Source organism: Bufo bufo, chromosome 6 (assembly GCF_905171765.1).
Source record: "Bufo bufo chromosome 6, aBufBuf1.1, whole genome shotgun sequence".
Taxonomy (NCBI): domain Eukaryota; kingdom Metazoa; phylum Chordata; class Amphibia; order Anura; family Bufonidae; genus Bufo; species Bufo bufo.
The window spans coordinates 305,915,462-305,931,833 of record NC_053394.1 but is presented as its reverse complement, the minus strand read 5'-3'; the positions used below and the strand labels follow the sequence as shown (position 1 = coordinate 305,931,833).

The window sequence follows — 16,372 nt, the reverse complement described above, 5'->3', positions numbered from 1 at the left end:
CTTTCACAAGTTGTGTGTGGTATCACAGCACAGCCCTATTCACTTCAATGGAGTGGAGCTGCAATGCCAGACTCAACCCAGGGACAGGTGTGGACCTGTTTACTGAAGAAATCAGCCCCATTTCACAGCACCTACCATAGTAACTAGGTTCCCAAACCACTGGTGAGCCAGTTCATGTCCCACCACTAGTGCCACCCACTGGCGAGAGGAAGAGCAGGAGTTCTTGGGATCAATAAGCAGAGCAGTTTCCCTAAGAAAGGAAAGAAAAGAAAATATCTTAAATGTCGTATCAAATCACTAGTAGAACCAGTGTCTGAGTAACCAGACCTTGGTGAACCGATAGTCCATCAAATGCAATATATGAAGAGAGAAGGAACTTCCTAATTTCAGTCTAGGTTCACCTATACAGGTTATCTATACATATATCAAAGGCCTTCTATTACAGTAAACTGTAAGGATCATGGCAGAACAAAAAGAACCTAATACAGCAGCTCACTGTGGGTGGGATGCAGTATGACGGACAGTGCGGTTTTTATGTCCTTTTATAACACTCTTGTACAGGGAGACCACTGCCTGTACCCTGCGGCATTGTCCAACATCAAATCCACAGAATTATGCTAAACGTCCAGCCCTAGGCCAATAATAAAACTCGTATAAAAAAAACAACCTTCCTCCGAGTTGTATGGGGATCTTTAATAAAAGAGCTTAATGTGGGGCTTAGATCATGAGCAGTTTTTCAGCCTCTTATTTTCTGAAAGTGGGAACGGCATTAAAGGGGCTGTCCGCTTTTGTTATATTGACGACCTATCCTCGGGATAGATCATCAATATCAGATTGGCACTGGCCCAACTACTGGCACCCCGAGATCAGCTGTTCTCTTCACTGCTCGCCATGGATATTGCAGCAGCAAGCCAGTATAATTAGAGCTTCTCCATCCCAGTCAAGGGGACTGCTCCTTTCTATGAAATTGAACAGGAAGCAGCCGTCCCATTGAAGTGAATGGTACGGTGAACTTGTAAATCACACTGCTGCAATGTCAACGGCGACGTTCTCTTCAAACAGCAGATTGAAGGGGGTGATGGGAGTCGTCGTCCCCCCCTCCTCCTTGTTGATCTAACCTGAGGATCAATATAACAAAAGGAGACAACCCCTTTAAAAAGAAGTGATGCACAACTCACCAATCCTCTGTCACTTTATTTCTGCCTTTTCCCAGGTCCTCGCTGGTCCCTACTTCCCAGTACCCCAAACATAAGACATGACTGCTCAAGGCAATCACTATATGAGGCGGGTCACCACTGTAAGCAATGACTGGCTGAGGAAACAGACCAGCGGGGACCCGGGAAGGGTCAGAATAGCAGCGGCCAGGGATCGGCAAGGCGAGTGTCAGATATAACATACACAAGTTGAGGTACAATGGTTGTTATGATCCTGAACAAGGAATTCAACAGATCGTCTGTGATGCTCCACATTTTATGTTCTCTCCAGGGGTGTGAATATATGATTGGTAATTAAAAGATTCACACATGAAGCATGTGGGATATCTCTTTTGGTCCTTCCATTTATGGGAAAAAGCCCTGGGTGTGTTACCCTTTACAGCAGGGGTTTCAATCATATTATGCCAACTGTTATAACAAGAACCAATATGTCTCCATAGGATGACACCGGGACGTCACTAACGTAGCTTTTAGACAGAATAGACACAAATTTCTTGGCATGAATACATGAGGGGCTCAATACCTTATACCTGACATGTCAGACTAAGAATATAGGATTCATTAAATTTACAAAATAGCTGTTTCTAAGGGAGATAAAAAACAAATATCTGAAATTGTGATTAACTCTTAGGGAGGGGGGTTCACATCACGTTTTATGCCTCTGTTTGACTTATACGTTATAAAGAAAATGGATACAAAAACGCAGTACACCACGTTCTTGTATCCTACAGACTGGTAAAAAAAAAACAAAAAAAAAAAACAACAGTATACGTTTGTTTTTTTCACAATGGAACTCTATGGTGAAGGGTTGTCACTGTATGGCATCAGTCTGATGCATCCGTTTAATGTATACTTTTTTTGTATACGTTAAAAAGGATGGGAAAAACGTGATGTGAACCCACCCTTAATGTTTCCCATAACACACACCTGTAGGTGACCAGGCCCCAGTTTTCCATGGCTCCTGTGGAAAAAATAAAAATAAAACAGAATGTGAGGAAAGGAAAAACATCAATGACAGCATCACCCGTACGGCAGTCCAGTTAGAGGAAACGTTACCGGCTGCAAAGTCTGCAATTGCGATGAGGTCAATCTTGGGAAGGGGGTAGGGAACATTGAAGTAATCCTTATAGAAAGGCAGAGTTTTAGCAGCAACCTAAAAGGGGCAACAGATAAAAATGGTTGGTGGCAGAATAAACAATATAAACACATAAAATATATAGACTTCAAATCTACCTCCAAGGCGAATTTCCCTTGCTCTGCTTTTCCGACTGGTGTATAAACTCGGACCAGCACTCCGTCAGCAGAACGCGTCTCTACAAAGTCGTACTCTCCCACCACAAAGGCCACAAGATAGGTAGACATTACAGGGGTGCGTGCAAATTTCACTTCCACCAGGTTCTCATCATCTGGATATGGCTTCCGTTCAACTAGGTTCTAAAATAACGTAACACAGATGAAGACAAAGAGGACGGCATGATGTGAGTACAGTACAATAGACACGAACAGTACAATGCAGTCAGTTTGGGGCAGGGGAGCCGCGGCGGACACACTGGCCATGTTTCCCGGACTGAGCACGGTTGTTGTGGGGGGGGGGGGGGGGGGGTGACGACTTGATATGCATGACCTATCCTTAGGATTAATCTGAGCCCAGGAAACACCTTTAAATGGGTGGGTAGATAATGTAACATATGGCACAATCATTAACTTGAAAACGTTATCTAGAAAAAACATACATCGCTAGAAAATGTTGCTTGAAGAGCCTCAAAACAGCAAAAACGTTCCAAAAAAACGTTTCCAACCTGTAGAGTCTGGCAAAAAAAAAACGATATCTGCATCCGTTTAACTTACAGGTTTTGAACCCTGCCTTCGCTCTATACTTCACTGCTACACACTTTATATTGAGAGCGCCTTTACACTGCGAATAGTCTATGATGAGAGTTGTTGTCATGAAGACAAAGCATCTGGGGAGTAGTGTTACATAATCTTTTGTTTTACAAGTCTCTCAGCCATCGGTTATAAGCCAGGTCACCATTTAATAGCACAGATAATACAATTAAAGGGGTTTTCAGAGATATTTTAACTAATGACAGTATCTTAATCGCTGGAAGTCTGACACAGGAGCCTGTTTGAGAAGGCACCAGCACTTGCAGTCGCGCCGCAGCCTTCTCTCAGCTTACCAAGCACAGTGCTGAACATTGTATAGCGGCTGTGCTTGGTATCGCAGCTCAGCCCCATTCACTTCTATGGGTCTAAGCTGCACCTAGGACATGTCCGTCACATGGCCTAGGGAAAGATGCGTGAAGAACGTGGTGCTACTGCGAGCACCGGTACCTTCTCAAACTGCTGATTGGCGGGGGTCCGACCAATCTTAGAAAACCCCTTTAAAAGGGCATACTCTAACAGAACAAAAAACAAAACAAAAAATTTGATACATTTGGGCTGGCAACAACAAGCACTATGCGTCAACAATAAATTTACCATGTTTGACAAAGCTACTCGATCTTTGGGGACAATCAGAATAATGTCAAAGGTTGCCTTGATAGCCGGTTCATCCCAGCAGGGGAAAGCTCTGCGTGCGTCTGTGGCCTGCAAATATAACAATGTCATAGAGAAAAGGAGTGTGACAATTATAATGACATCAGATGAATACAACTAGAGAGGCAGTACTACACATGAAAGTTCCTAGTCAACTAGTTGGTTCTCCTCTGAAGAGGACCCTCAGGGAAGATCGCAGCTTCTCAGGGGTCCCAAGAGCCAATCACACTGTGAAAATTGCTTCAGTCTTACAAAGAGTCCGTTCCAAGGAAAACATAATATTACACGCCAAACATATATAGTGCAGCCTGGCAGCGACTTTTGCCACTCCACCTGAAGGTGTGTATGAGGGGTCGGGCGAGAACTGCTGGCCACTGAGCGTTGAGATGACATCTATCTAATGTATGGTCAGCCTTAGTCACAATACTGCTTCTCCAGCAAGAACACCAGTTTTTCTTTTTTTACACTGGCCTGCTGTATAGAAAGTGCAGTCGGCTGTAATAAAATGTCCTGACAGAGGCCAACAGGACACTCTTTTGGCCTCAGTTTGGTGAATAAGGGTCCTAGAGCCATGTTCGACATGTTCAGCAAACGCAGTGTGAACAGTTTTACCATGTGAACACTGACCCTCTAGAGTCTGTAAGTGTTCAATCAACCCTATTACAAAGGTTATATGGTCTAAATTGACAATTCATATATTCTATGATCCATGGGTTGCATCAAAAGGGACATAGATGCCCATAATGAGAACATAGTCCTGCCAATTTACAAATCACTAGTCAGACCACACATACTGTGTACAGTTCTGGGCTCCTGTGAACAAGGCATACATAGCAGAGCTGGAGAGGGTCCAGAGGAGGGCAACTAAAGTAATAACTGGAATGGGGGGACTACAGTAACCTGAAAGATTATCAAAAAGGAGACTTTTGTATTACTTACCAGTAAAGTCTCTTTCTCGCTCTTCCTTGGGGGACACAGGAAACCATGGGTATAGCTCTGCTCCCTAGGAGGCGTGACACTAAGTGAAAGCTGTAAGCCCCTCCTCCATCAGCTATACCCTTCAGCCTGGAGAGAGAGACTACCAGTGAAAGATAACCACCAACCGGAAAAAAGAACTGTCAAGCCCCAACGGGGGCAACCAAGCCGGAACCACAACTGTAAACCCAAATGAAGGGTGGGTGCTGTGTCCCCCAAGGAAGAGCGAGAAAGAGACTTTACTGGTAAGTAATACAAAAGTCTCCTTTTCTCGCCCATATTCCTTGGGGGACACAGGAAACCATGGGACGTTCTAGGAGCATCCCAGAAGGGAGGGACCAGAACAACTAGACCAACACCAGAGGCATCAATCAACTGCCGCCTGCAACACCAGACGGCCTAAAGCAGCGTCAGCCGATGCATGAGTATGCACCCTGTAGAACTTGGTGAAAGTGCGCAAGGAGGACCACGTGGCCGCCTTGCAAATCTGCTCCGTAGAAGCCCGATTCCTCTGAGCCCAGGAAGCTCCGACCGCTCTAGTGGATGTGAGCGGGTAACACAAGGGGCGGAACCTTGCCCTTGGCGAGATAAGCCTCAGTAACAGCCATTTTGACCAAACGGGCGATAGTAACTTTGGACGCCGCCATCCCTCTGTGCGACCCCTCCGGAACCACAAAGAGCGAGTCAGTACGCCTGAAAGAGCTGGTCACCTCCAGGTAAACCTTGAGCGCCCTGACAACGTCCAGGCGATGAAGCTCCCTCTCCCGGGGGTGGGAAGGGGAAGGACACAAAGAGGGGAGAACGATGTCCTCGTTCAGATGAAAGGCGGAGACCACCTTAGGAAGGAAGGAAGGGACCGGACGAAGGACCACCTTGTCCTGGTGGAACACTAGGAAAGGTTCCAGACAGGAGAGTGCAGCCAATTCGGACACCCTCCGAAGAGAGGTGACGGCCACAAGGAAAATAACCTTGCAGGACAGAAGTCGAAGGAAACCGTCCGCAGAGGCCGAAAGGAGAAGGCCTGGAGCGCTGAGATAACCAGGTTCAGGTCCCAGGGCGGTACCGGAGGGCGGTACGGGGGAACCGCGTGAGCCACGCCCTGAAGGAAGGTCTTGACAGGACCAAGGGGGGCCAGTGGGCGCTGAAACAAAATGGACAGCGCAGACACCTGACCCTTCAAAGAACTAAGACCCAGACCTTGGGCAAGTCCGCTCTGCAGGAAGGACAAAACAGTGGGGAGAAAAAAGCGGAGCGGAGGAATCCCCAGATCGGCACAGAACCCCAAATAGGTCCTCCAGGTCCTATAATAGATCCTAGAAGAGGACTGCTTGCGGGCACGGATCATGGTGCGGACGACGTCCGCAGAAAAACCCCTACGTGTCAAGACGGTGGTCTCAACAACCACGCCGTCAAACGTAGGGACCTTAAACGCGGGTGGAAGATCGGTCCCTGAGAGAGAAGATCTTCCCTGGCGGGCAGCGGCCAGGGCGCGTCTGCCAGGAGCAGCATGAGGTCGGCATACCAAGACCGGCGGGGCCAGTCCGGAGCGACCAGAATCACCGAGACGCCCTCCGCCGCGATCTTCCGAAGGACTTTGGGCAGGAGTGGGATGGGAGGGAATATGTACGGACGCGCGAAGCCTCGCCAAGGACGAACGAGGGCGTCGGCTCCGCAAGCTCCCGGATCCCTGGCCCTGGACAGATAGGCGGGGACAGATAGACCTTGTGATTGAACTTGGAGGCCATGAGGTCCACGTCCGGCATGCCCCAACGAAGGCAAATGGCCTCGAATACCTCCGGGTGAAGAGACCACTCGCCGGGGTCGACAGTGGTGCGACTGAGGAAGTCCGCCGCCCAATTGTCCACCCCTGGAATAAAAATTGCCGATAGAGCCGGGACGTGGGCTTCCGCCCAACGGAGAATGCTGGTGACCTCCCGCATCGCTGCAGCGCTGCGAGTGCCCCCCTGGTGGTTTATGTATGCCACGGCCGTGGCGTTGTCCGATTGCACACGAACTGGATGACCCTTCAGCAGATGAGTCCAGTGTCGCAGAGACAGAAGGGCCGCTCTCAGCTCCAGGACATTGATCGAGAGTTTGGACTCCGATGGAGACCAAATGCCCTGGACGGATCGGGGAGGAAACACGCCTCCCCAGCCCAAGAGACTGGCATCGGTTGTAACCACCAACCAGTTGAGCGGCAGAAAGGACCTGCCCAGAAGAGGGGACTGTAACCACCAGCGGAGAGATGACCGCACCGGAGGCGATAGATGGAAGGGATGATCCAGAGACTGCGGCGATTTGTCCCAGGAGGAGAGGATCGCCCGTTGGAGAGGGCGGGAGTGAAACTGCGCAAATGGGATCGCCTCGAAGCAGGCAACCATCTGCCCCAAGACCCGCATGCAGAAGCGGAAGGATGGTCGACGGTGGAGAAGGAGACCCCGAATCGCCCGGCGGAGGGTCAATCGTTTTTCCGAGTAAAGACGTACCTCCGCCGCTCCAGTGTCTAAAAGCATTCCCAGGAAGACCAGTTGTCTGGAGGGGGGAAGGGAGGACTTGGGGAAGTTGATGACCCAACCGAACCTCGCCAGAGTCTCTAGAGTGAGATCCACGCTGGCAACCGCTTGAGAAAGGGACGGAGCCTTGATGAGGATATCGTCCAAGTACGGTAGGAGAAAAACACCCCTGGAGCGGAGTAAGGCCAAAACCGGGGCCAGGACCTTGGTGAACACCCGGGGGGCTGTTGCCAGCCCAAAGGGAAGGGCGACAAATTGGAAGTGGAGGTCCCCCACGGCGAATCGGAGGAAGCGATGGTGACACCGGGCTACCGGAACATGGAGGTAGGCATCCTGTATATCGATGGAAGACATGAAGTCTCCCCGCTCCAGGGAAGCCACCGCGGAACGGAGGGACTCCATCCGAAACCGTCGAAGGAGGAGAAAACGGTTGAGCTTTTTGAGGTCCAAAATGGGCCGCACCGAACCTCCCTTCTTGGGAACTACAAAGAGGTTCGAATAGAACCCTTGGAACCTTTCCTCTAGAGGAACGGGGGTAATCACCCCTCTGTCCAGTAAGGCTTGAACAGCCGCGGAGAACGCAGCCGCGCTTTTCGGGTCCCGCGGCGGGCGGGAGCGAAAGAACCGATCTGGAGGGAAGGACGCGAATTCGATTTTGTATCCGGAGGACACAATTTCGAGAGCCCAGGCGTCGGAGACGTGAGCCATCCAGACGTCCCTGAAAAGGAGGAGCCGGCCCCCCACCCGGGTGGGTGGGGGCGCGCCTTCAGGCAGAGGACTGTTTTGCTGCGGGTGTGCGGGCAGCCTGCGGCCTGCGCCAGGAGGGCTGCGCCCGAAAAAACGGCTTCCTACGCTTATCCTGGGGAGGGACTGAAGCGGCAGCTGTGGGGGGAGCCCCAGAGGTCCTGCGGGAGGACCGAAAACGAGATGCACTAGGTCGTCCGCGGGGGGCACCCCTGGCTTGGGGTTGAGGAAGATGGGTGCTTTTACCACCCGTGGCCTCCGAAATAAGCTCGTCTAGGCGGACCCCGAAAAGGCGGGAACCCGCAAACGGTAGCCCCGCCAAGGAACGTTTGGAGGCAGCGTCCGCTTTCCAAACCTTCAGCCAGAGTTCCCTCCTGACAGAAACTGCCAGGGCGGAGGAGCGTGCTATAAGGGCTCCCGCATCAAGGGAGGCCTCACAAACAAAATTCCCGGCCCGAATAATAAGCTGGGCCAAGGAACGTAGGTCCTGGATGGGGACGTCCGAGTCCAACTCCTGCTCCAGCTGCGCACCCCAAGCAGAAATTGCTTTACCTGCCCAAGCAGAGGCAAAAACCGGTCTGAGGGCAGAACCGGAGGCAGCAAAAATGCCCTTGGAAAGGGTCTCCATGCGACGGTCCTCCGCTGACTGAAGAGAGGACCCGTCGGGAACAGGGATGGCCGTGTTCTTTGACAAACGGGCCACAGGGGGGTCCACCTTGGGTGGGGACGACCAGGTGGCCACGACATCGGCTGGAAAAGGATAGCAAATGTCCAGCTTCTTGGGGTTGACAAAACGGGCGTCCGGGCGAGCCCAAGCCTTAGACACCACGGAGGAGAAATCAGAGTGGATTGGAAAAACTTTTGAGGCCTGCCTGGGTCTGATAAAGGAGACGCTAGCTGCGTCAGAGCTAGGGGGGTCATCTTGCACCTTAAAGGTGTCACGAATATCAGAGATGAGTTGACCCATCGCTGAGGCTAGCTTGGACGGAAGGGCCGAGTCCATTTCCAAATCTGAAACCGCCAATTCACCTTCAGAGAGCGAATCCTTTGGAGAGGAGAGGCCCGTCTGAGTGCGCACGCGGGGAGAGGGAGGCATCCGAGGAGGAGGCTCGCTCTACTCTAAAACGCTTCTGAGAGTGCCTAGCTCGGGAAGGGTCACTAAGAGAGGGTGAACCCGCCGCAGCGGCAGAAGCGATGGACCCGGAGGGCGCGACAGTAAGAGTGGCGTCCTGCGGGGTAGGCGGCCTGTCTATTAGGCGGCCCACGACATGAGTGAGGCTTTCCACGGCCTGGGACAGGGATCTAGCCCAGTCAGGCGGGTCAGAGGAAGCAGGGAGCGACACAGCGGGCGACTGAGGCTGCGGTGGAGCTCGGCATGCAGGACAGTGCGGATCAGACTGCCCCCGGGGAAAGGCTTCCCTACAAGCGGTACAGGCATGGTACCAAGGCTTGGCAGCTGCAGAAGGGTCTGACATGGTGGAAAAAAAGTTGCACTTAAAGTGGGAGACCCCAGGTGAAAAACGGGGATCACACCCAAGCAACAGTACTGGTGGCACGGAGGGGGTTAACAGTCCTACCAGACCCAGATGATGCAAGCGGCAGACAGCAAGGGCAGCAGACTGAAGGGAGGCTGTGGAGGAGAGGCGGCAGGCACGGAGATGAATAGCTTCAGGATCGGACGGCAGAGAGGGTTCCACGCAGCACCTGAGATGTGGAGCCCGACGAAACAGGAAGTAGCGGAGCGCATGTAGGAAGCTCCGCCCCCCCCCTTGCCGCGCTGAAGGAGAAGCAGAGCCGCGCGCGCGGCAAAATGATTTAACCCCCTAGGTAGATGAAGTGCCGGCCAAAATGAAAAGGTGCCGTTCGCGCCAAGTAAGCGGCCCCCACCGTGCCTGAATGTGACGACTCCTGTATACAGCCGTCCCCCTGACTGCCCTGCCGTTAAAGAGGTAATCACCCCCCTAAGAACCATCTTGTCCTGGGTCTGCAACACCAGAACGAAGTCCCCCCCAAATGATGGCCGGTAAAGTTGCCGGCCCCGATATGCCCATGGGGGAGGCGGGGGGGGGGGTTGATGGACACCACGGAGAGATGTAGCAGCGGTGGGAGGGAGGGAAGGGGAGGCTGGAGCAGCCACTCTCACCATACGCTGTCTTCGCCCTCAATCCATCCAGCAGGGTCGCCCCTTCAGCCACTGGCACCGCAGTGGCAGGAAGCCGGGGGAGGGACTTGGCGTGCGGGCGACCCTTGAGCTGGCGGGACGCAGGGGAGCGAGGCTGCCCTGGTCCACCTTGTCTTCTGTGGGGGAGGCGGCAGTGCGGTATTACCGGCACTGGCGCGACTCAACCCCGGGAGAAAACAGAGGGGTCTAGTGCGCCTCTGTTGTCCCTGTAAGTAGAAAAAAACCAAATTAAAAACAACAAATAACGCAAAAAATAAAAAATTATAGGAAAACAACCCTGCCTAAGCAGGGAGTGTCTTGCCTCCTTGGACACTAAGCAAAAACTGGTAGTCTCTCTCTCCAGGCTGAAGGGTATAGCTGATGGAGGAGGGGCTTACAGCTTTCACTTAGTGTCACGCCTCCTAGGGAGCAGAGCTATACCCATGGTTTCCTGTGTCCCCCAAGGAATATGGGCGAGAAATTAGGGTTATTTACTTTAGAAAAAAACGACTGAGGGGAGATCTAATAACTATGTATAAATATATCAGGGGTCAGTACAGAGATCTCTCCCATCATCTATTTATCCCCAGGACTGTGATGAGGGGACATCCTCTGCGTCTGGAGGAAAGAAGGTTTGTACACAAACTTAGAAGGGGATTCTTTACGGTAAGAGCAGTGAGACTATAGAACTCTCTGCCTGAGGAGGTGGTGATGGTGAGTACAATAAAGGAATTCAAGAGGGGCCTGGATGTATTTCTGGAGTGTAATAATATTACAGGCTATAGCTACTAGAGAGGGGTCGTTGATCCAGTTGAGTTAGTCTGATTGCCTAATTGGAGTCGGGAAGTAATTTCCCCCCCCTAAAGTGCGGAAAATTGGCTTCTACCTCACGTTTGTTTTGTTTTTTTTACTTCCTCTGGATCAACTTGCAGGATAACAGGCTGAACTGGATGGACAAATGTCTTTTTTCGGCCTTATATACTATGTTACATACAAAATCGACATTAAAGGGGTTCTCCAGAAATAAAAAAATTTAAATGGTTAAAGAGGACCTTTCACCGATCCTGACATTGTGAACCAAGTATACAGACATGGAGAGCGGCGCCCGGGGATCTCACTGCACTTACTATTATCCCTGGGCGCCGCTCCGTTCTCCCGCTATGCCCTCCGGTATCATCGGTCACTAAGTATTTGGTAGGCGGAGTCTGCCCTTGTTCTGCTGTAGCGCTAGCAAATTGCAGCGCAGAGCTCACAGCCTGGGAGGTTCTTTTCTCCCAGGCTGTGAGCTCTGCGCTGCGATTGGCCAGCGCTACAGCAGAACAAGGGCAGACTCCGCCTACCATAACTTAGTGACCGAAGATACCGGAGGGCATAGCGGGAGAACGGAGCGGCGCCCAGGGATAATAGTAAATGCAGTGAGATCCCCGGGCGCCGCTCTCCATGTCTGTATACTTAGTTCACAATGTCAGGGTCGGTGAAAGGTCCTCTTTAAATATTACTTTATTATAAATATATTCCCAAATACCTTTCATTAGTTATAATGGCTCGTTTTGTCTAGGAAACGATCGTTAGAAGAAATAAAATGGCCGCTGTTCTATTAGTATAAACAAAACCTGTCCTATCACACAGGAGTACAAGTTACTTCACAACACTGAGGTAAAGAGCTGCCTCATCCTCCTCTCTGCCCTACTGGACAGGGATTATGATCCTGAATACAGGTGATAAGCTCTTCAGCTGCATCTCTGTAGTAATGGAATTTATGAGGAGACATGATGTACAGAGAGGACGGACTGTGGTAATGGAGACTGCATACAAGTGATGCAGAAGAGCTTATCAGTATGTTGTGGTTTTCTTCAGGGATATGAGTATGAGGCAAATGTAATTTCCATGTTACAAGCATGTGAGACCGATGTCCATACTTCTGAGATGGTGGGGATTTCTGGACTTTTCCACTTTTTTGCCATGAGGCTTCTTGCGGCTAATATTATATGAGATCCCAGAGTTTTGGTTTGTTGTGGGATATGTTGGTTTGGGAGAAAACATAAGGCAAAATCCAGAGATGGTCGAATGTTTGTGTGAAGCATTTTGTTTAGTTTTTCAAATAGTTTTCCAAAATGTTTGAATTCTTGGGCATGACCACTATAGATGTAGATAAGTTCCTCCACAGTTTTTCCAGCATAAATCTGAGTATTTGGGGTTGATATGGTTTAGCTTTAACGGTTAGATGCCATCTAAGGGCCGATTCTGGTGGCTGTAGTGCTTTGCGGATCCGCAAAACACGAATACCAGCCGTGTGCGTTCCGCAATTTGCAGACCGCACATGGCTGCAACCATAATAGAAAATGCCTATTCTTGTCCGATAGCGAAACCATGGATGCGGACAACACACTGTGTGCTGTCCGCATCTTTTGCGGCCCCATTGAAATGAATGGGTCCGCCCCCGTTCCGCAAAATTGCAGAATGGACTCATTCAAGTTCACAGTGGTGCATTCCTTTAGATATTTGGTTAGTCGAGGAGTGGGTTGTTCCTGGGTCTTTTTCCCGTTGTAGTAAATATTTATTCTTTAGGTTATTTTCGTTGTTAATATCAGCATAGAAATTAGAAATACCTTTAATTATAGGATTTTGGATAGAAAAGAATGTAAATGCAGATTTGGGAAATATTGGATCATTAATAGAGATTTGGGAAAAAGAATGTCTGATTCTTAAATATTTATAGAAATCTGTTTTAGGTAAATGGTATTGGGAAGCTAAATGGGTGAATGAGTAACTCGTGTTGGTTATTTGGGTCCAATATAAAGTAAAAATAAAGTAATATTTAAGTATCTTCAGCAATTTTATTTTCTTAATTCTCTTTTGAGAGCCGTCTTCACGAACCATACCCAGGATCCACATTTCCTTACCTCAAACTGCGTGACTGCAGCATAGCGCACTTCTCCAGCAGCCAGGGAATATTTACTGCGATAGAATCCTTTCATTTTATCATTCAGCTCCCCAACAAAATCAATCTTCAGCATCCCAGTACCTACACATATACACAATCAAGATAAAAACTACACACAGTCTCACATTATTGGATGGGGAATGGTGGGATACACAATAAGCAGGGGATATAGCTGCTGCAGAAAACAAGCGCATGAGCGGTCAGAGCTGTGAAATATAACATCTCTACAACAGCAATTAAGTCTGCTACCTGACCAGAGGCGTACAGTCCCAGAAGACTATAAAATACTTATTGTAATTAGGGGCCTCGGTAATTGGGCAATATGCCAGACTGTCTGCCCTGTGTCACTTAAGGTCTATGAGTAAGCTTAAAGGGGTTGTCCGGTTTCCTGCCCCATTCTCTGGTATCCTCCGACGGTGAGCAGGTAAACCGTGAAGAGAAGGCAGCGCTAATACGAGCACTGCTTTATCATCATACAGCTGATCGGCAGGAGTGCTGGGAGTCGGACCCCTGGCAATATGATATTGATGACCTATCCTGAGAAAAAGGTAATCAATATAGGAAAACGGACAGCCCCTTTAAAGAGGACCTGTCATCTCTCCTGGCATGTCCGTTTAGTAACTACTTGCATTCTATGTTATAACAATTCTAGAGCATGTACGTTGTGCCATTTTTCTGTTATTCCTACTAGACGTTTATGAATGAATTGCTAGCAGTATCAGGGCTGTGGAGTCGGAGTCGAGGAGTCAGAGCATTATGCAATAAAGGTATATCAGTGTTATCTGTTGGGAGGTATCCCTGTATACTGGCAGCACTGATTGTATAATGCCAGACTAGGCAGGGTTATACCCTCACCTGGTAACACCCAGTTGGACTTTAATTGCAGACTCCTAGTAATTAATTCATAAACTTGAAATAGGAATATTAGAGGAACGGCACAACATAAGAATAGATGCACCAGAATTATTATTTGGGGAATGCAAGAAGTAGTTACTAAAACAAACATGTCAGGAGAGGTAAAAGCTCCTCTTTAAATAGTAGCTGAGAACTATAGGTAAAAAGCTAGAGGGTCACTAAAGGAAGCACTGAGAAGCAAGCGCTGCACTCTAATTATGGCGCCTGTGCCTCCATTCATCACACAAGCGTCATAAGCGGGCCACGCAGTGCCTCTCGGCTCCACCGCAATAGCACATGCTGCATCACTTTATAAAGGTCATCTTCTAGACAGGGGTCTGCAAATTTCCTTCATCTTCGAGACATCCATTTATTTATTTTAACTTACCTTTTTGCAAAGTACTGGGGAAGGACAGAGTCACTTTCTCATCTTCATTCTGATAGTTAAAACCTGTGGCATGGACTTCTGCAACAGAGAAAGGGAATGCGGATCATAAAATCATGAACGGACATTACGAATCAACCCAATGCTATTCAATGCACATGACTGTAAACCGAGTACCCACAAAATCCAGATACGGGCCGCGTGCATGTCGCATTAACCTCACAGAGCTGCCTATTCTTGGCCACAAAACGGACAAGAGTAGGACATGTTTTAGCGAATAGCAGGCCGCAACGGGAACGAGCTTCCCTAGCGTCACCAGCGATGCTAAGGGGGCTCATTCCCGTTGCGGCATGCTATTGGCTGCCCCAACCCTGACCGCCCCCCCAGGCAGCAAGGTAAGTACAACCTGTGTGAGGGCCCCGGGATTAGAGGGGGCATTATAAAAGGTAGGATAAGCCCTTTAATGGGGGCAGACGGCATTCCGGCCGCAAACAGCCTGCCAGATCGGCAAACCCAAGTGTGAAACAATCCTTAGCCAGTTTGGAGGGAGGGGGGGGGGGGTTTGTGGCAGACAGATTCCCTTTAAATAAATATTTAAAGTTATCCGAAGGGTTTTAAGTTTACAAATTGAAAATCTGTCATTTTGTTAAAAAAAAAAAAGAAAAGAAAAGGCCACACATCTTGTGCCACCTTTAGTGCTGCCGACATGAATGGAGCTGTGCTGCAGTTCCCTAACAAGCCAGGTGGCCAAAAGGCAGGGGGAAAAAACAAACTGGATTATTCTCAGTATTAGCGGGGATCGCACAGTTCGTTAAGTGATGGCATACCCCAGCAGTATGCCACCACTCTAAGGGTCCATTCACACGACCGCAATTTCGTTCCGAAATTGCGGACCCATTCATTTCTATGGTGCGGCATGATGTGCGGCCCGGCTCTGGAAATGCGGACCCACACTTCCGTTCCCGAAAAAAATAGAACATGTCCTATTCTTGTCCACAATTGCGGACAAGAATAGGCATATTCTATTAGTGCCGGCGATGTGCGGTCCACAAAATGCGGAACGCACATTGCTGCTGTGTTTTGCGGATCCGCAAAACACGTTACGGACGTGTGAATGGACCCTAAGGAGAGAATACCTCCTAATCTGCATCCCTTTGTTAGTCTCCCCTTTTCCTCTGCCATGCAAACAGCTATATAAAAAGAATCAATGCCCAAGATACGGAGAGTTGAGAGGACCCTTCCGTCTGTGTGCAGGTGAATGTGCTCATAAAGCAGGTAAAGCAGTCTGCAAACATTTCTGCCAGCTCCTAGAACAGTCTTGCAGAAATCTGGCAGAGGGATTTTGGCATCTGTAAAGAGGAGGAGGCTTGGATTGCCTGATCTTTCAATCTAAAGGGGAAGTGGGGGTTCTGCAGCGGCAGGTTGCTTCCCGGACACAGGCTGTTATGATGTGTGGCCTGTGAAAGGGAGATGGAGGTAAAATGGGCGCCCCCTTGGACAGTTCTTTTACACCCACTGGCTTGCAGGATGAAATAGAACAGGAAGGATCTGCCATCAGTGTCGCTAGTATTTATCGGATATTCGTGGCCCCTTTAGATTCGGCACTTTGCGCCTGTATAATTTAAGCTTTGACCAAAGCCCGAAGATTTATTCTAAACACAGAATTACCACCAATATAAGTGAAAAGCGTGAAATGAAACATGAATTTATCACAGAGCCAAGAGCGTCTCTTCCCACTGGGCTCTATGGCAATCTCCCCAGCCCACAAGTCCCCAGACAGCAACTCCGCCCCGAAAAGGAAGACAATGCCAGTAAATCACTGCACCCGTGTGCTCCCAGTTTTACTGCAGACCATTCCCAGTCTGTGCTGAATCTCTGCAATAGGGACATTGTCAGTATTGGCAGCATAACCTGCTGAGAAGGCTGGCACTAAGCCTGCGGGCGATTGCAGACTACGCTGGCATCAAGAGCAACGCTGAAGTCATACCTGGCACATTCAGACTCATG

At 49.5% G+C, this 16,372-nt stretch overlaps 1 protein-coding gene across 1 annotated transcript in view; it reads right to left on the bottom strand.

The window, feature by feature from the left end:
- The window catches only part of NPEPPS (aminopeptidase puromycin sensitive), a 79,792-nt gene that overhangs the window by 39,269 nt on the left and 24,151 nt on the right, over positions 1 to 16,372 (bottom strand). The window contains exons 3-9 of the mRNA XM_040434933.1: positions 14,369 to 14,446; positions 13,046 to 13,167; positions 3,693 to 3,800; positions 2,448 to 2,648; positions 2,271 to 2,367; positions 2,142 to 2,175; positions 136 to 250 (exon numbers count right to left, since the gene is read on the bottom strand). Coding sequence (XP_040290867.1) covers positions 136 to 250; positions 2,142 to 2,175; positions 2,271 to 2,367; positions 2,448 to 2,648; positions 3,693 to 3,800; positions 13,046 to 13,167; positions 14,369 to 14,446 — 755 coding nt within the window. The remainder of the gene's footprint in view (positions 1 to 135; positions 251 to 2,141; positions 2,176 to 2,270; positions 2,368 to 2,447; positions 2,649 to 3,692; positions 3,801 to 13,045; positions 13,168 to 14,368; positions 14,447 to 16,372) is intronic.